The following is a 20972-nucleotide window of genomic DNA, read 5'->3' on the forward strand; positions in this document are numbered from 1 at the left end:
TTGTTAGCGCGCGGCTTTTCGACTCAGTAAAGGGATTATCCTCGAGATACCTAAGTACTTACCTCTAGGTATTTATAGGTAGGTAGAGGTATGTACGTGTACATGGCAGGATTGTGCTAGGGCAGGAGGTAGACCAGGGGCTATCTCGCCCCTATTCGCGCTGCCAAGAGCTGAACAGCTACAGCTGAGCGTTTGTTTCTGCGGGGAGTAACATCGCTGTACGATGTGGCGGGTTCCGTAGCAGGTATCTTCTTTCGGAGGAGGTTACCAAGACCTCCCTCACCCGTGTGTCGTCATCGATAGTAGGTACCTATATAAGAGGGCATCCCCGCCACCAGGGCTTGGTCTCCATCCCACTCTCTCTCGTCCTAGGTACCAACATCTGCGCCTAGACCCAACACTATCCGACAAGTTTCGCACCATGGACTTCGTTAACAAGCTCACCGGCGGCTCCCAGGGCGGCCAAGAGAAGAAGCAGGAGGATCCCGAGCAGAAATCTAGCGGCGGCATCGTGGACAAGCTCCATGCCATGGCCGGAGGTGGCAAAGAGAGCGAAAAGAACGAGGATGCCCTCGATAAAGGTTTGTGGTGCCCACTTGCTCATCGTCCCCCCTTCCATGGCCCGTCGAGATCGGGTTGGGATGGGCCAGCTGCGTTACTCCAGTGTGCTAACTACTACTGTCATTTTTTCGTAGGGGTCGACTGGGTCCAAGAGCATATACTAGGCCAAGGGGATCAAAGCAATGAGAGCGCTGTCGAGCAAGCCAAAGACGAGCGGATATCAGACTTCATCCGCGACCAATACAAGAAGACGACAGGCTCCGAATTCCCGATCAAGGACAAAGAGCGATTCTGAGCGTCCACTCTGGGGACGGAATCGCTCCAGCCGGTGTTGAGAGTCTAGGAAGACTACCCCGGCGACCAGAAATATAGGTGGTTCAGTAGTGAACAATCTGAATTTCTCGTGGTCGCAGGTCGCTTCCGGTCCCGTTTCGTTCTTGAGATGCCCGCGATGTGATACGCCGAGCATACGGATCCTGTGCACAGGACAGGGCTTATCGGGGTCGTTTTGCCGACAGTGGTCTCGTGTAGGGCTCGCTACCCTTCCGGCGTGATATGCATCGCAATTGTAGCAACGATTTCATGTTGCTATATACCTATATCTAGTGCTAATGGCAAGGTACCTCACCGAATACCTTCCGCGTGCTGTATACCTTCAGCCTCGTATCTCGGGGAACTGTTCAAACCCACTCCTAGTTCTGAATCTCGAAACTCGAGCAATATGGAAGAAAAAAAAAGAGGAAGGAATGTGCTTGCAAGGGTAAGGAAACATGGTCCTAGCATCCTGCTCTTGATATTTATAGGATCTCTGTGTTCGTCGTGCCTCGAAAATTGCCCGTATACCGCAGAGAACATCAAAAGAACGCGGGAACACCCATAACCAGTCCAGCCGCGACGAGAACGCCAATTTCCGCCGTTGCGAGAGGAGCACCTGCTGTAGAATCTGACAAGGTGCTTGCCCCAACGCCCACGGCAGTCTGGGTGGTGGTCTGCGTAGAGGTAAATGCGGTGGAGCCAGAAGACGAAGTGATGATCGTCGTGATGACAGTCTGGCTCGCTGGCGTGGCTGAGGTAGCGGTAGCGGTGCCTGTCCCCGTCGAATCTGCTGCCGTGTCAGGATCTTAGTAAACATGACAGGTTAACTCGACATAGACCTACAGCTAGCGCTTGCGGCGTTGAAATCCCAGCCACAGTCGTCCATCAGATCCGCAACATCGTTGTCATCAGGGTCTCTCCTCCCGTTGTCCTTGACGCAAGTTGCACACTCGGTGAGGCGGATCTGAGAGTCTGCAGCACCACACACGCAGGACCGGTACCTATCGTCATCGTCGGTCTCCCGCTCACACCGGGAAGAGAGGTTGATCGTGAATTGGCAAGGTTGTAGACAGGCTCCAGGCACGTCATCTCTCTCCACCGTATTCTCCGCAGCGATGATCCCCGCTAAGGACAAGACAGGTAGAGCCGTGCTTAGACGCATGTTGGATAGAATCTCGTAGACAGGCGTGAGAAAGAGTGATCGTGTATGTATTCAACGAGGAGTACGCAGGTTCTATTCAATCAAGCACGATCGGGTGTGTTGCTTCTTCATGGTAACAGACAGGACAATGATCGGTTCATATAGGATATCGTCGAGGCAGTGTGTGATAGTGCCATGTACCTATGGTTTGAGCTTTAGATTATCATGCTCCCCCATAGACGCCATGTTGAAGTTCCCAACTCATTCTTCATGCAGAAATTTCGTGGCCGCGACACCCACTGCGCACAATTGTTAGGCTTGATCTAAAATCGACCTGTAACCTGCATTGCCGCGCTTGTCTCTCCAACATTAGTGGCCTTGAATTGACGCGTCGTCGTGGAGTAGAAGGCAGCACAGCCACCGGCCAGCAGGTGAGCCAAGAGCGATCGGTTGGTTCGCCTCCTCGTCGTTGATCAGCGTGATCCCGTCGAGCTTCAGACAAAATACGGATGCTTCTCCCGCTGATGCGGGGTTCTGATTAGACAGACCCAGACTGGGATTCGAGAAAGACCTGTAGGGCCATCGACACACGCGCGCTTCGTGACCTCGTATCGCCCCGGCCACGTACTCGCCGTCACGCTCTTTGGACAGCGTCACCACGAGAGGAGATGCCGTCGTAGCACAGCCTACGACATTGGTTCCGCCCTGAGCCCATACCAAGCCACGGCGCAGGCGAATGGGAGGTTTACCCTATCTCACCGGACCGATCAATTTCTTCGTGTTCAAAGAGAGCCACCGGAGGCTATCATGTAGGTACCATCCCGGTCCAGCTGAGACTATACGTAATCTGTCAAGCCTCGGCGAGCCTTGCCCCTACGCCTTAGTCGCATCGTATAGGGACATAGTTCTAAAATGGCTATCTCTGCCTTGGTTAGCAGTAGCAGTCAAGAGGTTGTCATGGCATGGCCAGATGTGCAGTATGGTGACGCCGGCTTCAAGCCGTGCGAGACCGACGTTGTTGCAAGATTCCCCCTCACCCCCCGGGCAAATCCACACCTCGTGAGTTACGGCCTGCGCATAGTGGTCTACGATCCGAGATATCTAGGAGAGATGTAGGTATACGTGCAACCAATACTGCGCCTGGATCCTAGCATGCTAGTTTGCTAATTGCTCGACGCACGGGGTCTATATTTAGAGTGGCTATGGTATAGTCTGCCCATTCTGGAACGTCAGGGTACTATGAATGATCAGATACCCTTTTAGGGTGCGCCATAAAGAGTACACGAAGAACCCTCGTGAGAACCCTAAGATCGCTGTCATGTGGCCGTAATTATGATCATCGAAAGTAAACTAGCAAGGCCTCACTGGCCTTCAGAGTGACAGTCGTTCGGCCGTCAGATATAGAGAGGGACTCGGTCTCTTCGGTTCCAGAGATTTTGCAATTTCCGTCAGTGAAGGTCTGGCCTCCAAAAGACACAACCCCTCCTCTATCGACTCTGGAGGTGGCACTGTCTGCCGTTAACCTCTTGGCCTTGAGCGTGGTCCCCGTTAGCCCGCGAAGCTCAAAGGACTGGCTAGACCGGCTGCCGCTCCCGTCAAAGTAATCTGAATTATACAGAAGTGCTCGTAAGAGAGAGCCATCGGCGCCAAACGAGACGTAGGCCGCGTAGTTGGTGCTGCCATCGTCGAGTGCTGTGAGATAAGCCGCCTTTGCAAGCAGCGCAGTCGCCGCGTATGCGCCATAGTAGGGGGCGCCCATGCTGTATCTCCCCCAGAAACAGTATTGGCAATTACCCACGGTTCCGTGATGGAAGTATGTTCGCGATATATTACTATACGTCGCGCGAAGAACGTAATCCATCGTCCACAGCGCCGCGCCGAAGGTGGGTGACACTCCTGCGGCCCCGCCGCCAGATACTATTCATCGCAAGAAATCAGAAACTGTGCCACGCGTTTTTCTTTTGAGTGGACGTGGGGGAGATCCTAGCGTACCAGAGTTGGTCTCCCCGAATATGTACGGTTTGTTCTCCTTTAGAGCTGCCGCCACATCTGCATCGAAGACGTGTAGGTTACTTGATATACCTTTGTGGCTCATGAGGGATGTTATGCTGCCACCGGGGTAGTTGTGGTGAGAATAGGTCTTGATGTATTGCTTGACTGTCGCGTTCTGGGTTGCAATCAGTTCCTCGGCTCCCCATTGCGGCGGAGAATCGTTGGAGTTTCCAGCCTGTATAATCGGCCTCTTGTTAACTGCCGACCCAACAGATATAGCCCAATTGTTCTGTGAAGCGGCGTCGATCGCTGGAGACCAGCCCCCAGACGCAATGGGCTGACCATTTCTCGAGTAGTCTGTAGGTGAGTGAGCCGTAGGTAAGTTGAAAGACGATGGACTGAGGTAGGGTCTCTTACATTCAGGTTCGTTCCCTAGTTCAATAGCAAGGAGGTTCTTCACCTCTGACGCAGCTATCCTAGCTGCGTCGATCGTATTCTGGATCTGGTTCTTACCCCTGTTCAGCCCGACGACAACGCTCCCGCCGTATCCACCTGCTAGGGTCAGAAAGCTCGACCCGAATGTCAAGCTTGAGGGGGCATCAGCCGGGTTTGACACGCTATACACGACGTACGCCGATGTCCCGGCGTCGTATTGTGCCCGGTCCTGTGTGGTGCCTCCGATGCGTATCGGCGGCCAGACTCCGGTAAGATCCTTCCAGTTGGCGAGACATTGATTTGTCGCAGTGACGTTGGTAAAGTAGGACGGAAAGGCGAAAAATTCAAAGCTACGTGTTCAGATAAGCATCGGATCCCGGGAAAGACGTTGACTTCGATATGACCTACGAAATGCCGACTGGCGCGAGGTCTAGAGGCGCATATTTATAGCTGCCAGTGCGAGCCCGTTCGGGGACGGTAAAGGTCACTGCGGCGACAGTGCCGTATATGACAGTTAAGAGGGAAAGGAGGTACCCGAAGGTGGGATTCATCATATCTGATAGGCAAGATGACGAGGCATGCGGCGTAGATCTTGACATAGGTATACCTACAAATAGGTAGATACAGATAGGTACACGTATTTATATACCTACGGTCAACCCTGAAATTAGCCTATTCAACGATTTCTCACTCGGAGAATCAGACACCGATGATTGTTATGCATGACTGCAACAATAATACTGGTGGAAGCGGGGCACGTCGCATTTCGTGGGGCCTGAGATGGAACTCCAGTATTGGTTATGAAGCTGACTGGGGATATCGTTGTCTTCTAAAACGAGAGTCACTGCCCCCATCCGCGCAGCGTTATATCGCCAAAGGTTTGTCTAGGCGGGTATCGGCAACCAAAATTATGCGGAGAGATTCGTGACGATACGTCTATAGGACGGTACGAAATAATATCCAAGTCAAAGACAGTTGAGAGCCTATACCTATGTAATAGCAACGAACACTTGACATTGATGGCCTCCTTCGACCCGATGCCAAAAGGACCCAAGCTCAGGGGCATCTAGACGATGTTTAAGGGGAGCCGAGGATAGCTTTGTAAACACTATTTGATCGATACCCTACCCCCCCTTCGCCTCGGAGGGTGACATCGAATTTCGTAATCACCAAATCTCGGCCTCGCCGGTGTACGACATAAACTTGCCGCCGCACTTTTCTTTGGTGGCTGTAGTGAGGACTTTAAACACGCCATCCATAGCCTCGTCCACTGTGATCATAGCTGACTCAGCCCCCAAAGCCTTCGCAGCTGCGGTGCCCATGTCGGTCCCGGCCCAGCCGGGGTCCAGCACGAAGGCGTTCAGCCACTCGTCCTCAGTGTTAATTCTGATACCGTACCAGCTCACCATGGCCTTGGATGGCCCGTATGAGGCGCTTGGTATATTAGGCTGCCGTCTGTGGTTGTTTCGTCAGCATATTACGAAGCCTCTAGGGCATGCTTTCTCCTGGATTTACCCTAGAGTGCCCCCTAAAGACCCCATGGGGGCAAAGATAGGCCCTTTGAGCGACTTCTGCAGTAGGTCACGTGTCGCCTGATATAGTGAGATAACACTAAGAACGTTTACCTCAACATGTTCCCGGATGTCAGCACGCTTCACCTCTCTCACGAAAGGAAAGGACTTTGCGATCGCGGCGTTGGGAACAACAATATCGAGGTGGTCAATGCCGTGCTTCTCTTCAATCTCCTTCACGGCGTCGAAAGCGTCCTGCTCAACAGCGGCGTCGTACTTGACAACAATAACGCGACTATCCTTCCCCTTAGGCAGCTCGGCGAGCGTCTGAGACGTCGGATGCTCCGGGCTACGATTGGCGGCTATGACCGTCTTTTTGAAGCCATTAGCGTCGAGACAATATTACCTCCGTAGGCCGTGGTAGAAGGGTTCCGGGAAGCATACATGGTTTGGAAGAGCAAGGAAACGCTCGACGAGCGCTCGGCCGAAACCACGGTTCGCACCTGTTATAAGGACAACTTTTGACGCCATGGTAAAGTGAAAATCTCTAATTCGATGGGCCAGTGCTGATTGTGAATGAAGTTAAGATTCGTAGAATTCCGAGTGATGCCGTGTGGTGTGTAAATACCTAGAGGAGAGACGCAGAGACCTATCAGCAGGCACGTAGGAAATAACACAAATATCTATATTTCCATATTTAGGTACGTATATGATTCCGTGCTTACTAGAGGCGTGCGTCTACCCCGCTAGGGCAAATGGGCCGTTCCAACGTTGCGATATTTTATGTGTGCCGGTGCTGCTGACGGTGGAGATATTAGATACTGAGCCCTCACTTCGTCATGCTTCATAATCAGGATTAGTTAGGACTCCTGGGCCAGATATAAGGTTTGATAAGTCATCGGAGTCAATATGGAAAATACAGGTTGAAAGTTTTATAGCAAACGAGCGTATGGCTTGGGAAGTCGTTGTGAGTCTCGGGAGTGACGGCTGTGCCTAGACCGGGGATGGTAGGCTTGTGACGGCGTCGCCAACACCGTCAGCAACAAATTTCCAATAGGCTCCCCCACGTTGCTGGATTTTCTACGTATCGCCAGTATAGCTGTTGGCGTGCCTATTACCTACTGATCCCAGCACGATGTCTATATGGATATCTACGGACGCATTCGTAACGACGGCCAGGTGGTGAGTCGTGGGTATGGTAAGCTCTAGGCAGTCAGTTTGAGAGGGGAAGAGGAATCCCGGGTATGTTGTCCACAATTTCACCCATTCCCTGGTTTGCCGATTTGACGTTCCGGTATAGGATGAAAAGTCATCATATCAGGACTACTGAGTTAGCTAACAGTGTTGAAATAAACTAGTGAGAGCCTTGAGCTCACATCGTCGGATGCGGTAACTGAGGTAGCATCTGGTCGCCTGGGTCGCCATTCCTACAGTTAGGTATTTTATATTATGATGTTATGTAGAGAGCTACCTATATCTAGCTCCCTACTTCTTCGCTGGTTGCTCGCTTACCTAACCTAGTTTCCAGCTCGCTTACATAACATAGCTCGTAGCTCCCTACCGTGTATATATAGGTAGCTCGCATCTTCTATATTCATTTCATTCCTACCTAGTCAGCTAGTTAGTCAGTTCAACCTCTTCATCCCATCTTTCATTGCTCCCACAGCAGAGAAACCTCAGTACTTACGTAGCTCTCCTGATCTACGTAATATATGATATTCAGCGGGCCTCTCTTTCACTGGCAACTATGCTACTTTACATTAATGCTGATGAGCATCGCTCGCGGTAGAGAGGAGCAACTTCGAACGACCGATCTGCTGGGTATTATTACCGACCGGAAAAATCTAGGGAAAAAGAAGATACCTTCTTACGGACCTTAAGTTTGGGGCTATTCGAGCCGCTATTAGTTCATAAGCGTAGTATTTTTCCATAAAAAGGAGAAGGCTTCGGTACCCACGTGTTGAAACCTCTGTCGCGTAGGAAGTCATACCAACCTCGCGAGGTATATTACCCCTGAGATAGAGCATCTGGTGTATTGACCTACGCCCACGACGAACCGCTAGCATGGCCAATGTTTAGCTAACGCTGTGCTTTCCGGTGTGTAGAACGCTTTCGCGGGGCACTTGTTTTATATCCGGGTCGAGCTGCGGCGGAGGGGATCCTAATATAGGTACCGATCCAAACCCCCACGACCTCTCTGCGCCTCGTGAGGAAGTGGCAGCTCCACGAGCGGCATAACTACTAGAAATAGAACCCAAGATTGTCCCTTACGGTGGTAGCGTAATAAGCAGGAGCTCTATAGAGTTTCCCGTACTGACAGAGTCTGGAACTGACAGAGTCTGGACGTGTGAGGTTCAAACCAAAAGCAAGTGCGGCGGATGGCATCTAAGATCTTGGTCCTTGTCCTGTGGCTGTGGCTGTGGCTTATATCGCACAAGCCCAGGACACTAGGGGGTACCTGTCTTGAGGTACCTCCTCCTCACCCGACCTTGGCTGACAAAGGGCCGCCTGTACCTAAGTTATTACTAATTTGCCGAGTGCCCTTCTCTCCCCCTCCTAGTCATCCCTCTGCCTCTTAGCACTTAGCTATTTACCCAGTTGTCGCGCCTCCAACCTCTTATCCATCTTACTGACACGACGGTCTCCCTGTTACGAACTACGGCGATCCGGGCTTGATGATGTATCTCGGATGACGTCCACATCCCCACGAGACCCGCCCGTCTCTTAGGACTGGACTCGAACGACGATACACCTGCACATCGCGTCGCGTCGCGCGTCGCGGCGATCGTAAGTGGAGCTACACGCCATCATTGTCCTCTCGTATCTTGGCCCTCTGGTATGTCTCTACATATAGGCGCCTATCGGATGGGAACCTGTACAGGGTTAGAAGCGCCGCGATCCCGTCGTCGACCTCCTCCCGCATAACGCGACATGACGGCATCGTTGTGCCACAGAGGGCCGGTCTCTGCATGATGTGCTGGGCCGTGCGGTTTGACCGACGAGAATGCGCAGGGCACCTAGCCTAAGCGTCATACCTATACCCATGATTTGTGTCCGCCTTGAGTATCACGAACGTGGCATACCCATGTAGACATTGTACGGTTAGGGGTAGCAAGAATAAAACCATACCTGCTGGTAGGTATATCTGTCTACAGGGAGTGGGAACGTTTACACCCCCACCTCGACAGCGCTTATAGGCTCACCATTGCAAATCTTGTTCATTGACTTCAGCATGCCTCCGAGGTTGTGCCTGCTATACTACTATACCGCCACGTCTGTACGTGGATAGTAAACAGGGGCGACAGCGTGACCACCCATCCGATGGACCGAACAGCGGTGGAGTGAGTCAGACGAAAGGGGGCTGCTTATCTAATCGGCCAATATCCTCCTGGCCTAGTCTCGATCTCCTCTCCCCTACCCTACCCTACCCATCCTCGCCGCCCCGCTGGTTTCTTTTCCTAGCTTCCGAGACACTTGATGTTGTAGAATATTCAAGCTCACAGCTCCCCGGGGTACCTAGGGATAGAAGGAGGCTTGATTACCTAACCACCTCCGTTGTAGCCTTTATCCCGTTAACGTTCGTTTACGGAAGCCTAAACTTCGATATAACTTCATAATCGGCGATCGTGCTATTGCAGCCATAACCGCTCACGTCTTATTGTTATTACCATGGTTCAGCACGAAACGTCAAGCCACCAACCAGCACAGGTTAGCTCGAAGCGAACCATCCCACGTAATAAGGAGCATGGGTTGTCCCCTTGCACACGCATCCTTACTTGTAAGGAGTAATAGGGATGTATGTACATGTATGCTACCTAGCAGGCTAACCTATCTATGCCAGCAAGGCTGGCGGGGGGAAGGAAAGGGGGGGGGGGAGTGAGGATCCATCCGGATACTGTCGATACAATAAGCATGCCAGGTCGTGTCGGTGGCTGATAGGTATCGTTCCCACTATGTCCTACCCGCCGGAGCCGGGCCTTCCTTTCTTGGCCCATGAGAGTATATTTATCATTCAGCTTAGGCGTCTCTACCTGAAGCCATTTTTCCCTCTTCTGACCATCTTCGTTCCTGGCCTGCTTTCCCTCTTATACCTCCTCGTATGCGGCGGTAAATGTCTCTCACGACCGACACACGCCGTATCTAGCCGGACTTGACCATATGGCAGCGCAGAAACCGTTCCGGGCCGTCATTGTGGGCGGCGGTCTGGTTGCGCTCACCACCGCACACATATTCACAAGTGCTGGGATCGACTTCGTCATCCTAGAGCGCCATGATAACTTGGCGCCTCAGATTGGCTCGCTGCTCAACGTGTGGCCGCCGACATTCCGCGTTTTCGACCAGCTAGGGTTGACGGACGCCGTGCTGCGCGTCGCAACTAGCGTGAACCGCGTCGTCAGCCTATCGGCAGATGATGGCATCGCCTACTCAGTACTAGAAGCGAACGAGATCATACAGAAGAAGTAGGTTTAACCTGTGTGTTCCTTGGCGAAGAGTGCTGATAGCAGACGAATTCAGCCACGGATATGGGATACAAGTTACCCACCGTCCTCACTTTATAGACGCTTTGTACCAGACCTTGCCCGACGATGCCAAGGCGCGTATCAAAGTAGGTAAGCAGGTCGTGAACTTGCGCGTGTCAGATGATGGCGTCGTGGTCGAATGCGCCGACGGCACGGTCGAGGAGGGCTCCATTGTTGTCGGTGCGGACGGCGTCTATAGCCGGGTCCGTGAATGCATGCAGGCGATGGTAGATGGCCGGTCGCCCCTGGATAAATCGCCGCTACCAGCTAGCCCCTACGTCACGACCTATAGGCTTCTCATAGCGAATATTCCTATACCCTCGGGGTTGCCAAAGAACAACAATTTTGAAGGCATGAAAGAGCGCGTGTCGGTCCAGGTCCTCACCGGCGATGACCGGGCATGGTTTGGTATATACGAAGCGCTTGACGAGCCTACGTCGGAGCGCATCCGGTACACCGAAGAGGATAAGGCGAAAATGGTGGAGAGGTGGGGGCATCTCTACGCCGCGCCCGGTTGGAGGGTCAGAGATGTCTACGCATTGCGGAGGGGGGACGTCGGACTCATCCACTTGGAGGAGGGCTTGCTCGATCACTGGACCCATCGGCGCGTCGTGCTCATGGGCGACGCCGTCCGGAAGCTAGAGCCTCACGCCGGACTCGGATATAACAGCGGTGTCATCGACGCGGTCGTACTCGGGAATAAGCTGCGCCGCCTGCTCCAGGACGGCCCGTCGCCATCGACAGAGGCCCTGGAGGCACTCTTTGCCGAGTACGAGAAGGAGCGGCTCGAAGACATGCCGGGCGTCGTGAAGCTGTCCATGAGGCGCGCCCGGACGGCCACGTGGCTAACTAGGTGGAACTGGATCATGGCCAAGTACATCGTGCCCTGGACTGGCCTGTCGGCGTTGAGTCTGCGTTACGTCTACGGCCGGATCGTCGCCGCCGAGCCCGTTCTCGAGTGGCTGGAGGAGAAGAGGCTTCCTCCGTCGGCCCTGCCCTACCTCCATCATCCCCTGCTCGACGGGGACCTAAAGAAGCCCCAGAAACGTCAGGTGCCGAGGAGCGTCGACTCCCTCTCGATACTCACCAGTGCGATCACGCTGGCGGCGCTCGCTGCTGTCGGGTTTCGGTTCTATAGAAGACTGTTCTGACGATGCATGGTGAGGGCGGTGCGTGTGTAAGCGCTTGTTTCAGTATTTGATAAGCGGTGTTGGATAGATGGAATTGGGTATCTGTGTACCTCAGAATGTACTTACCGTAGAAGGGGTGGATATTCCCAGCATGATGATTTTATCCCTTACATGATTGCATTCGCCTAGCTAGACTTAGTCCTGCGATGAAGAGAAAATACCTATGAACAACGCGCTCTGTCCATAACCTAGGGTCTCTAGAGCATAGACCAACGCTACGGGCCCTCGTTTCCAGTGACATCTCGTTGGCGTCGTCTGTATGTACTTGGATTAGAATAAAGGGGGGTCGTGCCTATAGGATATATCCGTCTCCCTCCCCGAGATACTTGCTGTTAGGCACGTAGCAAGATGGTATATTTCGACTCCAGGACTCGACATGAAATGGCTTATCTGAGGGAGGTAGCTCACGTTCATGACACTTAGCTTACGGATTACCCGCTATACCAAGGACTGAGAATAGTGAATGTACACTCTGGCATAAAACGCTACGCGGCTGATTGCTTGTCGTCGTCGGTGTTGAATCACCGAAGAGCCCAAAGTAGTCCAGAGTACGTTTCTTGACACCGGCTTTTTTTTTTATTGAAGGCCACAGATGCTCTCTTCTCTCCTCAATTATGTACGGCGAGAAGACGAGAAGGTAGTTCAAATACACGTCTGGCGCGTACCCAAGGCCGTGCCGCGGGGTCTCCTGTCCCCCTTATTTTCCGTCTCAAGCAACCGACGTTGCGAATAGCCTACTAGCAACAGCCCAAGCCCAGGGGTCAATTATTGGTTAAGTAATTCACTTCATATAGATTGAGTTGGACCACCATCGAGGCGAGGCACCATCATTGGTTGCCGTTATAATACCTATATGTTGCAGACGGTTCCTATTTGACGTGCGGAGGTGATCTTCCACGACTTTGGAATTGCCGAACGAGACACCACGGCAAATTCATATGGGTATTCTCATCCAAGTGCGACAGTATCATCTCATTCTCCGGCTTTCAGTATCGCGTTTATTTAAGAGGCTCGAACTAGCTCACCTTGAGGCGAAGCTGGTGTGCTCCCGTCCCAAGCCTTTTAACTCTCTTCACGCCTAGGCTCAGTTCTTCCAAGTGGCGACTCCAAGATGTTGAGACTTACTCTGTCGGCGCTAGGGCTCTTTGCTGCGCAAGCGGCAGCGCAATGCAGCCGGGAATTTCTTGTCGAAGCCACGAATACCCTTCTTGCGGCACAGACCGCGGGGAGCCCGGACGGTATAGCTTCCCTGGCAGATAACCTCGTGTACCTAGAGTCCTTCAAGACGGCGGATATCAAGACCGGTATCCTCTCGCACCCGCTCAAGATCGACTTTAACCGTAGCCTCCACGACACCACGGCCTGCGCGACCTACACCGAAATCATCGTCACGGACCCGTCGCACCCGTACGTCCTGGGCACGCAGATACGCTTCGCCGACGGCAAGATCGCCAACATCAGCACCCTCGTCACCGACAGAGGCGACTGGCTGTTCAACGCCACCGGCACCTACTACTGGGCCTCGCGGGAGAACTGGGATGTTATTCCAGAGGACCAGCGCGACTCCCGCGAGGTCATTAAGGCTGCGGCGGACGCCTACGCCGACATCTTCAACGACAAGACCGTGGTCGTCCCGTGGGGCACCCCCTGCGCACGTCTCGAGGGCGGTGCGTACACCGGGTCGGGCTCGGCAACCGACAGGTGCGACGTCGGTATTCCTACCGGTAAGTCGCAGGTACCCTCATCGAAGGATAAATTTGGGTCGAAAGGCTTTCTCTTTGACATGTTACTTCGCAGGTGTCCGGTTGGTCAACCGCCGCTACGTCATCGACGAGACTATTGGTGCTGTCGACGTCTTCATCGATTTCGCGACCGTCCCGGACAGCCACGAGTTCCGGGTCGAGAAGGGCAAAATTCGCTACGTCCACACTTTGACCGTTATGGGAAATTGAGCTATGTGTAGGAATATTTAGGTTCTTTTGACGAAGCCACGTTTTAGGCCGCTAATATGGGAAGAGGGGGGAGGGCTAGCCTGGGGTTGTAAAAAGTGATGGCGACTCGCAATTAAGGGTGTTGGCTGCGAGCGATGCAGTAAAGTCATCCCCTCTTTCCGGAGCTCTCTCGTTCATAATCAGGGCCATGGCGAAAGTATGAAATTGCGAATCAAGTAACATTGCTATTGTGTTATATCGATGCTGCGATTAGGTAGTCTGTAGGTATATCGGTCGAATGTCCCCCCTACCTACGTAGCACGTTGCCGATCGAGATTGACCAAGATTTCCTTCACAATAAATGCGCGCAATACTCAACAAGTAGTCATAACGAGCTGTCCATATCCATCGCTAATCCATATCATTATCCTTGCCCCGAGATTAGAGCGTCTTAAGTGTTTGACAGACGCTATCGCCGCTTAACTTCCCAATGCATACATCCGAGAACTCATCGTTGTCTCTTATTGGTTATTAGTGCAACAACCCCTCTACTCCAAACTCTCTCCCAGCCAAAGACAACCCTCTATACCTGCAGTCTCTTCTTAGCTGGTAGACCCAGAGGATGCTCAGCACTACACGAGACCCCAACTTTCTTATTTGTGTGATTTTCGCTGTAGCCAGTGCCCGAGGGCCGGAATTAGAGGCTAGCTGACAACGTTTCGATGGTGAGATGACCAGGGCTAGCGCCCAGGGACGCCAGCGCAACGGGGCACCGATGGGTTCGGATGAGCCTACAACAAACGAATTCCTCCAGGTACAACAAGTGAGTTAGCATTCACCCTTCATAAGCAAACACCCGAAGGAATACCTGTGGCTTGATGTATAGGGTATACGGCCAAACGTCACCCAGAGGTGCGACAGAAGGGCGGAGTGAAGCGCGTTGTATGGCAACCAACGGATTGAGCACATGGGTGGCGCGCCAGCGCGAAGTTCTCAGCATTATCGCTTACACACTTAATTTAAAAAAAAAACGCAGCAGTAGTAGAGAAACCAGCACGATGGTCAGTGCTAGGTGGATCGAAAAGCCCTAGGTATTACTAAAGGTAGTCACTATATAAGAGGAAGTCACTATCCCGAGCAGGGCCCACCTAGCTCTAGGCGCCGTAATCTTCTTATCTCCTTTATTATCTGTCTTCCTCTCTCTCTCTCTCTCTCTCTTTCTCTCTCTTTTATTTTTTTATTTTTTCATTTTTTTCTGCCCTGTCTCGTTTCTTTTCCTTCTCTATACCGTCTGACCAACTTCATTCTCTCGTTCGACAACGATATCCCCTACCCACCACCCCCCCAGGACGGACTTGCGAGTCGTGCTGCACTCTAGGACGCCAATGAGACCAGCGGGTCACCCACAACCTCCCACAAGCAGCTTACCGCCGCTGCGCTCGCCCGCCACGCTCGGCGTCGAGCAGATCTTCGAGGCTCTCGACAACCTCCAAGAGCTGTACTGTCCTGTCTCGCTGTCGCGAGCTGTCAAATCGCAACTCGCCCGTGAAAAATCGCACGACGATCTGCCGGCCCAGCCTGTGGATTCCGGGTACGTCTCCGAGGACGATGGCGACGAGACCGATGGCGATTCGGATAGTATCCTTGACGTGCTGCGCGCCGACGCGTACGAGCGCAGCTTCGCCATGCGTTGGCTGACGAATTTTATCGCCCGTGCGGACGAGCTGAGCCTGGGCGACGAGGAAGAGCGGGAGCGCGCCATCGAGAAGGCATCCGCAGTGCTCGCCTCGTTCGCCTCAGCCGCAGACGAGGACGACGAAGAAGAGGATTCGGGGATTACGCGTGATTTTTCCTTCGAGCTGACGCTGGCATCAGACGGGGCGTCGGGTGGGAACCGCGCGAAGACCACCGTAAACGTGCGCCTCCACGACGGCCCACACACGACCACAGACCATACCGACGTCGGATTGCAGAGCTGGGGCGGCTCCATCGTCTTTTCAGACCTCGTGTGCGCGTCTCCCGAGCGCTTCGGCTTCACCCGCACCTCTCTCGGGCCCTCCCCGCGTGTGATCGAGCTCGGCGCCGGCACGGGACTTGCCAGCTTCGTTCTCGCGCAGGCGCTGCCTCGTCTCGGCGTCGCGGAAGCCGCCGTCATCGCCACCGACTACCACCCGGCCGTGCTCGCCAACCTGCAGTCCAACATCGATCTCGCGCAGCTGGCGGGGACGGTCCGCGCGTGCGCGCTCGACTGGTCCGCCCCCGCCTTCGACCTGCCGCGGGCGGACGTGCTCGTCGCTACCGACGTGATCTACGCGCCCGAACACGCGGCGTGGCTCCGCGACTGCGCGTCGCGGCTCCTGGCGCCGGGGGGCGTCTTCTGGCTACTCTCGACGGTGCGTCCGAGCGGGCGCTTCGCGGCCCTCATCGATTCGGTCGAGACCGCCTTTCGTCACGGCTCGCCCGAGACTGAGGAGGGCCGGCATCTAGCAATCGTGAACATAGAGAATGTTGCGAAGCGTCGCGGCGTCGGCCGCGGCGACGAGAGCGGGTATAAGCTTTTTAGAATCGAATGGGCGTAAACGAGAGATGCAGCGAACACAAGACAGTACCCATTGAGGGGTTGCTGGTAGGCTACCGAGACGGGATAGGGTGATTTGGTACATAGACCTACGATAGAGTATAGACGGCCGGCATATAGACGCACGACAGGGTATCGACAAGGAGTAGGGGGGCATAGATAGATAGAAGGGAGTGAGGGGAAAACGTCACGCCGGGCAGAGCGCGCCGATCCTCGCTTTCATGGCCGGGCTTTTCGCATAGAGGAACGATATTTGCATATTTTACATATCTTAAGTCGTTTGAAACCCTGCGTCGGATCGCTACCGGCGTGACGTCCGATCATATCCACCCTGGTTCGCATCTTTTGCCCTCCTCGCTGGCACCGTTACCAGCGAAACGGGTCTCCTGTCGCTCATCATACGTTGATCACACGAAGGACGTCTAGTCACATGGTGTATTGGCATCTGAAAACGCCGGGATCGCAGGGAGGGATAAAGTTGCCGTAATGGAACTTCGACGAGAAAAGGAGCATGCATCTGGGTCGGACTTCGGGCTTATTTCCTCACTGAAAACGAATTAATGAACGTGACACGAGGGTCGAGATGTATTTCTAAGGTCTAAGCTGCTATAGGATAGGTGATAATGGACACACGCCGTCGCGAGTCTTTCAGGAGTGCGCCAGACGCGTGCTCAACTGCTGAGAACCAACTACGATATAGGTAGGTACCATGCCTGCTTGCCATCCGCCCTCCTTAGTCTAAGCGGGTCCGCCAATGATCCTCTTCCAGAACTTCACCAGTCTCGATATCAGGTAGCCGAGGGACCAGTCCGCCCTCTTCACGGCGAAGGGGTTCGGCGTCAGAGTTCCGTCAGGGTCGACAGCCCGCCTGATCCGCTGGAGCTTCTCGTACTTGGCACGGTCGTCGTAGTAGCAATTCCACATGGCATCCAGATCCCAGTTGCCGTACGACCCCCACAGCTGACGGCGGTCCTCCTTGGAGAAGATGCCGTTGTGTCCTATGGCCTGAATGTCGTTGATCTTCTGCCAGTCCTTAGCGCGGCCCTCGGCCTCGTCCGTGTGAAAGCAGTCCATGTTGCAGCACATCGCCGTGTCGCGCCAGTTGTACGAGGTGCCGTTGTCCGCGTTCCGCGCGAGCATCGAATTCTTGCCCCCGACACATTGCGCCTGGCCCACCACCCAACAGCCGTTGTTTTCTTCGCGGATCATGTTGTCGATGCGCCCGACGAACCAGCTGGCCCACCCGTCCCGGCCAAGGGTCCGGGACCGCGTCGAGTACGTCCGCTTGATGTAGGGATGATCAAACTCGCGCTCGCTGCGGAGGATCCACTCGCCCATCAACTGCGACGCGGGCCTCTCGAAGGCCGGGTCGACGAGGATCGAGTCGGCGCCCTCTTTCATCTGATCGAACCAAGCCATGTCGCATACGTCGCCGGTTTCGGCGGGGATCCATTGCGCGTACAAGACGATGGCTCTAGGCCAGACGAGTCTCCCATCCTGCCCGTAAAGCTCTCGGTGCTCCCGCGCCGCCCATGTTTCCAGTCCGGGGGTCGAGCTAAGGATTCGGGAGTCCGAGCTCAGCACATTGACGCAGAGGTCGTAGTTCCGGGGGAAGTCTTCATCGTCCGACATCTCAACTACGATGTCCATGAGACGCTTGAGCGTCTCCGCACGGTAGAAGTACAGCGCCTTCAACCCCCTCGACCCTCTGTGGTCCTGGTTACGATAAGTCTGGATTGTCAAATGGGTCAGGACGCCGAGGTTACCGGGACTGCCGCCGAGGAATGCCCAGTAGAGGTCGGGGTCTGTCTCCTTGGTGATCTCTTGGGAGCGACCCTTGGCGTCGACGATTTCGAGAGACGACACATGATCTCCAAGCAAGCCGAAAGAACGGATCATCTGCCCGAAACCTGATAGTACCTATCTGTCAGCGGCACCGTCTTGTCACACACACACACAGACACACAGACACACACGCGCACTCACGCGCGCCGTCTCCCACCTTGTCACTCTGCCCCCTTCTGAAACGGTCATGAGAGCTCCAGAGACAGCTATAGAGGGATAGAGGAGAGGCAGAGGTGATCGAAGAGAGGTATATCTTACCTCCAGTTTGCACGTGTCCACCAAGATTGACACTGACGCACTGCCCATGTGGCACAAATACGTTATTCTCCGTCAACCAATCGTTAAACTCGCCCAGATTCCAGCTGACGCTGGTGCGGGCATACGTTTTGCCATCCCTTTCGAAGACAGCCCGATCCCCCGGACTCCGGAATGTGTGCCTTAGGTCGAGCTGGATGTTGGGGGCCCCCGTAGAGGAAGCCCCGTCGTATTGGTGACCACCCGTCCTGATTGCCACGGCGATCTTCTTACGCTTCGCGTACATCAGCACCTTCGCGATGTCCTCTTTCGTCTTCGGCTGGACAATCAGGGCAGGGTTGAGATTGTGTGCCCCCTCATACGTCGATGTGGCGTACTGGCTCTTGACACCGTCGTACCCTTCGGTGCCCTGAGGATACTGATTCCCCTCTATGCCTTCAATTATGGCCATAATTAGCGATGTTGAGCTGTCCGATTCGGTCTTGCGCGAGTCTATTAGGTGCGAGGGTATAGTCGAGGTGTCGTAGGGGCTATGGGCAGCAAAAGAGAGAAACATTGGTGATGCTGCTGTAGGGCTATTTGAAAACACCTATTCGTCTTTAGGTCTCTCAGGAATGTTCCTGTGTCCGCCTCTCCACCCCCGTCACGGGGCTGGTTAAATATGGTCACTCCCCAGTCTATGAGCCTCAACTTCCCTCTTCCCGCCGTTCTTTTGGGGTGGCCGTGCTTTCTTTTAGAAACCGCAATGACACAGATGCTTTCCAGGAGGTGGAAGGGGGAAAGAGTCTGCGACTTGAATACCTCGTCATGGTCTTGTAAGGGAAGGTTGGCTATCACCAACCTGCTTATATACCGCGGACCAACCCGGGAAGTCATACGGCGGACTCTGCAAGGGGGATGTGCAACCCACTTAACGCAAATTACCTACCATCCATCTCTTACTCCATGGCGCATTCTAGTTATACGATAAGTCCCTCCCCGTCAAACTTCTTTTCAGCAGCTCCCCGTGATCACCTTTTCCTTCCACGCTCGCCGGCAGCTAGCAATATCAGCGGGGAGTAGCCATGGTCATTCCCGCATAGGCCGATCGTACAACAGCCACGAAGCTGTCATTTGTGGTTGGCAAGAGCGTCATGAAAGCCCGCAGTAGGCAATTACTGCGGACAGTAGACGCAATGCACAGATAGCGTATGATTGCTATCTTGGTGTTGCCAACGAAATTGTTCTGTGTAAATGACCACCGCCGCCAGGTCACGTCTATCAATGCATGAGCGCCTACAATTTAAGTAGACTTGAGGTTACTACACTTCTCCGCCGTTACACAGGCTTCATGTAGACATAAATTCGAAGGCAGAGTGATCTGTTCCGCCAGCTGACCTGGCAAAACCTGGAACCGGCCGCGTCTTACCCGGATTGGGGGCCGAAGGTATCAAGCGTAAAGTCCTTTTTGACGTCGATGTCGGCAGCCATGCTTGGAAGGTCTTTCTTGTCGAGGCTACTTATTGTATCAGCCCAATCTCGAGCCTTGGGTTTGCATTTCGACGACAGTAACCGGGAAAGGACGATCACTCCGGGGCTGAAGGGAATGGTTAGATCTTTGTTGTCAAGCCGAAGTAGGGAGAAATATATCTATCGCCTTCCTCTCTTGTGATATTTCATGGCAACAGCAGTCATGCGCAGTCCTTGGCAAATGGCAAAGCAACAGTCAGGATTTGTGTAGTTTGTAGCAGTGTTATTGGGTGCACTTCAAGGCTCTCTCTCCTGGCCGTCCTCCTGGGTTACACGTTTTAGACGTTTCCTCAGTATATTTCCCCAGGCTCTATACTCTTTATTTCATCGCTAATATATCTGTATAAATGCAAATATAGCCTATGTCTTACGTTGACTATGCCCTACCGAGCCCTTCGACGGCTTTCATTGACTCATATGCGTTCTTGTAGATTATTTGGCTTGCCAGCTCCGTCAGCACCTCCTGATTACATCCCTCACCCGTCTTAGCCGACATCTGGTAGAAGGAAGCCCCGATACGTTTGCTGAACTGCTGTGCCTCCTCCGGGCTGACTTCCCAACTCGCCCTTGGGAGATCAATCTTGTTGGCGATTACAAGAATAGGCGGCGTTTTGAGCGGCGGTGGCGGTGACGGCGGCGGCGGAGGATGTCTCTTTCTAAACAGCCTCTCTCTGAACCGGTCGAGCATGGGCCTACGCTGCGCGGCTGGGGCATCCTGCGGTTCGTCGCGGGACGAATTGATCTCGAGTATACTGTATACCTTTTCGAGAACGGTTTCTAGCCTGGCAAAGCTCTTCCTGCTGGAGACGTCGTAGACAAGAATGAAACCGTCCTTGTAGGCGCGAACGTAATAGTCGAACATGGCCCGGTACTGCTCCGAGAAAAATACGGAGAAGCTCGCATAATTAACAATGACTTGCTTGTCTTGTACACAAAGCAGCCCCCGGTCCGTGTCATCACCCAGGGGATCGAAGTAATTCGGCTCGAAGAATCCACGCAAAGCCTTGCGGTGTCAGCTTGGCACGAGCCAGTAATAGCGGCGGCATGGTAATTACTCTATTGAGGATGTCCTTGACGCCGGCGCCGGTGGCCCCAACCACGCAGGTGTTGATTTCAACCGGAAATTTCCTTGTCTCGAAATACTTGCGGATCGCGTCCTGCTGCTGCTGATCAAGTGGCATGTCTGGCT

The 20972-nt window shown here is 53.8% G+C and overlaps 8 protein-coding genes across 8 annotated transcripts; 4 read left to right on the plus strand and 4 right to left on the minus strand.

Moving 5' to 3' along the window:
- Positions 1-421: 421 nt before the first annotated feature.
- GGS23DRAFT_594785 (uncharacterized protein) lies at positions 422-856 on the plus strand (the record flags this gene model as incomplete). Its single annotated transcript, XM_051518218.1, has 2 exons — positions 422-581; positions 696-856. The coding sequence occupies 2 exons, from the start codon at positions 422-424 to the stop codon at positions 854-856; spliced, it is 321 nt and encodes a 106-aa protein (XP_051373952.1).
- Positions 857-1135: 279 nt separating this feature from the next.
- On the minus strand, positions 1136-2056 carry GGS23DRAFT_417544 (uncharacterized protein). Its single transcript, XM_051513727.1, has 3 exons — positions 1848-2056; positions 1720-1761; positions 1136-1663 (listed from the first exon to the last, which is right to left on the minus strand). The coding sequence occupies exons 1-3, from the start codon at positions 1963-1965 to the stop codon at positions 1416-1418; spliced, it is 408 nt and encodes a 135-aa protein (XP_051373953.1). The 5' UTR covers positions 1966-2056; the 3' UTR covers positions 1136-1415.
- Positions 2057-3353: 1297 nt separating this feature from the next.
- On the minus strand, positions 3354-4995 carry GGS23DRAFT_603865 (glycoside hydrolase family 79 protein; the record flags this gene model as incomplete). Its single annotated transcript, XM_051519528.1, has 4 exons — positions 3354-3934; positions 4010-4366; positions 4427-4794; positions 4853-4995. The coding sequence occupies 4 exons, from the start codon at positions 4993-4995 to the stop codon at positions 3354-3356; spliced, it is 1449 nt and encodes a 482-aa protein (XP_051373954.1).
- A 391-nt stretch (positions 4996-5386) lies between these two features.
- GGS23DRAFT_558377 (putative NADPH-dependent 1-acyl dihydroxyacetone phosphate reductase) lies at positions 5387-6659 on the minus strand. The gene is made up of 3 exons (XM_051515750.1): positions 6400-6659; positions 5960-6327; positions 5387-5899 (listed from the first exon to the last, which is right to left on the minus strand). The coding sequence occupies exons 1-3, from the start codon at positions 6484-6486 to the stop codon at positions 5611-5613; spliced, it is 744 nt and encodes a 247-aa protein (XP_051373955.1). The 5' UTR covers positions 6487-6659; the 3' UTR covers positions 5387-5610.
- Positions 6660-9795: 3136 nt separating this feature from the next.
- GGS23DRAFT_558385 (FAD/NAD(P)-binding domain-containing protein) lies at positions 9796-11846 on the plus strand. Its single transcript, XM_051515751.1, has 2 exons — positions 9796-10415; positions 10471-11846. Exons 1-2 carry the CDS (start codon positions 10114-10116, stop codon positions 11624-11626), a joined length of 1458 nt encoding a protein of 485 aa, XP_051373956.1. The 5' UTR covers positions 9796-10113; the 3' UTR covers positions 11627-11846.
- An 885-nt stretch (positions 11847-12731) lies between these two features.
- GGS23DRAFT_618247 (uncharacterized protein) lies at positions 12732-13662 on the plus strand. The gene is made up of 2 exons (XM_051520921.1): positions 12732-13389; positions 13463-13662. Exons 1-2 carry the CDS (start codon positions 12777-12779, stop codon positions 13615-13617), a joined length of 768 nt encoding a protein of 255 aa, XP_051373957.1. The 5' UTR covers positions 12732-12776; the 3' UTR covers positions 13618-13662.
- Positions 13663-14737: 1075 nt separating this feature from the next.
- GGS23DRAFT_558386 (S-adenosyl-L-methionine-dependent methyltransferase) lies at positions 14738-16729 on the plus strand. The gene has a single exon (XM_051515752.1). It carries the CDS (start codon positions 14982-14984, stop codon positions 16173-16175), a length of 1194 nt encoding a protein of 397 aa, XP_051373958.1. The 5' UTR covers positions 14738-14981; the 3' UTR covers positions 16176-16729.
- On the minus strand, positions 16730-19199 carry GGS23DRAFT_558387 (FAD-binding domain-containing protein). The gene is made up of 2 exons (XM_051515753.1): positions 18161-19199; positions 16730-18084 (listed from the first exon to the last, which is right to left on the minus strand). The coding sequence occupies exons 1-2, from the start codon at positions 18828-18830 to the stop codon at positions 16913-16915; spliced, it is 1842 nt and encodes a 613-aa protein (XP_051373959.1). The 5' UTR covers positions 18831-19199; the 3' UTR covers positions 16730-16912.
- Positions 19200-20972: the final 1773 nt, after the last annotated feature.

Source organism: Durotheca rogersii (genome assembly GCF_024521655.1).
Source record: "Durotheca rogersii strain YMJ 92031201 chromosome Unknown GGS23scaffold_5, whole genome shotgun sequence".
NCBI classification, from domain to species: domain Eukaryota; kingdom Fungi; phylum Ascomycota; class Sordariomycetes; order Xylariales; family Xylariaceae; genus Durotheca; species Durotheca rogersii.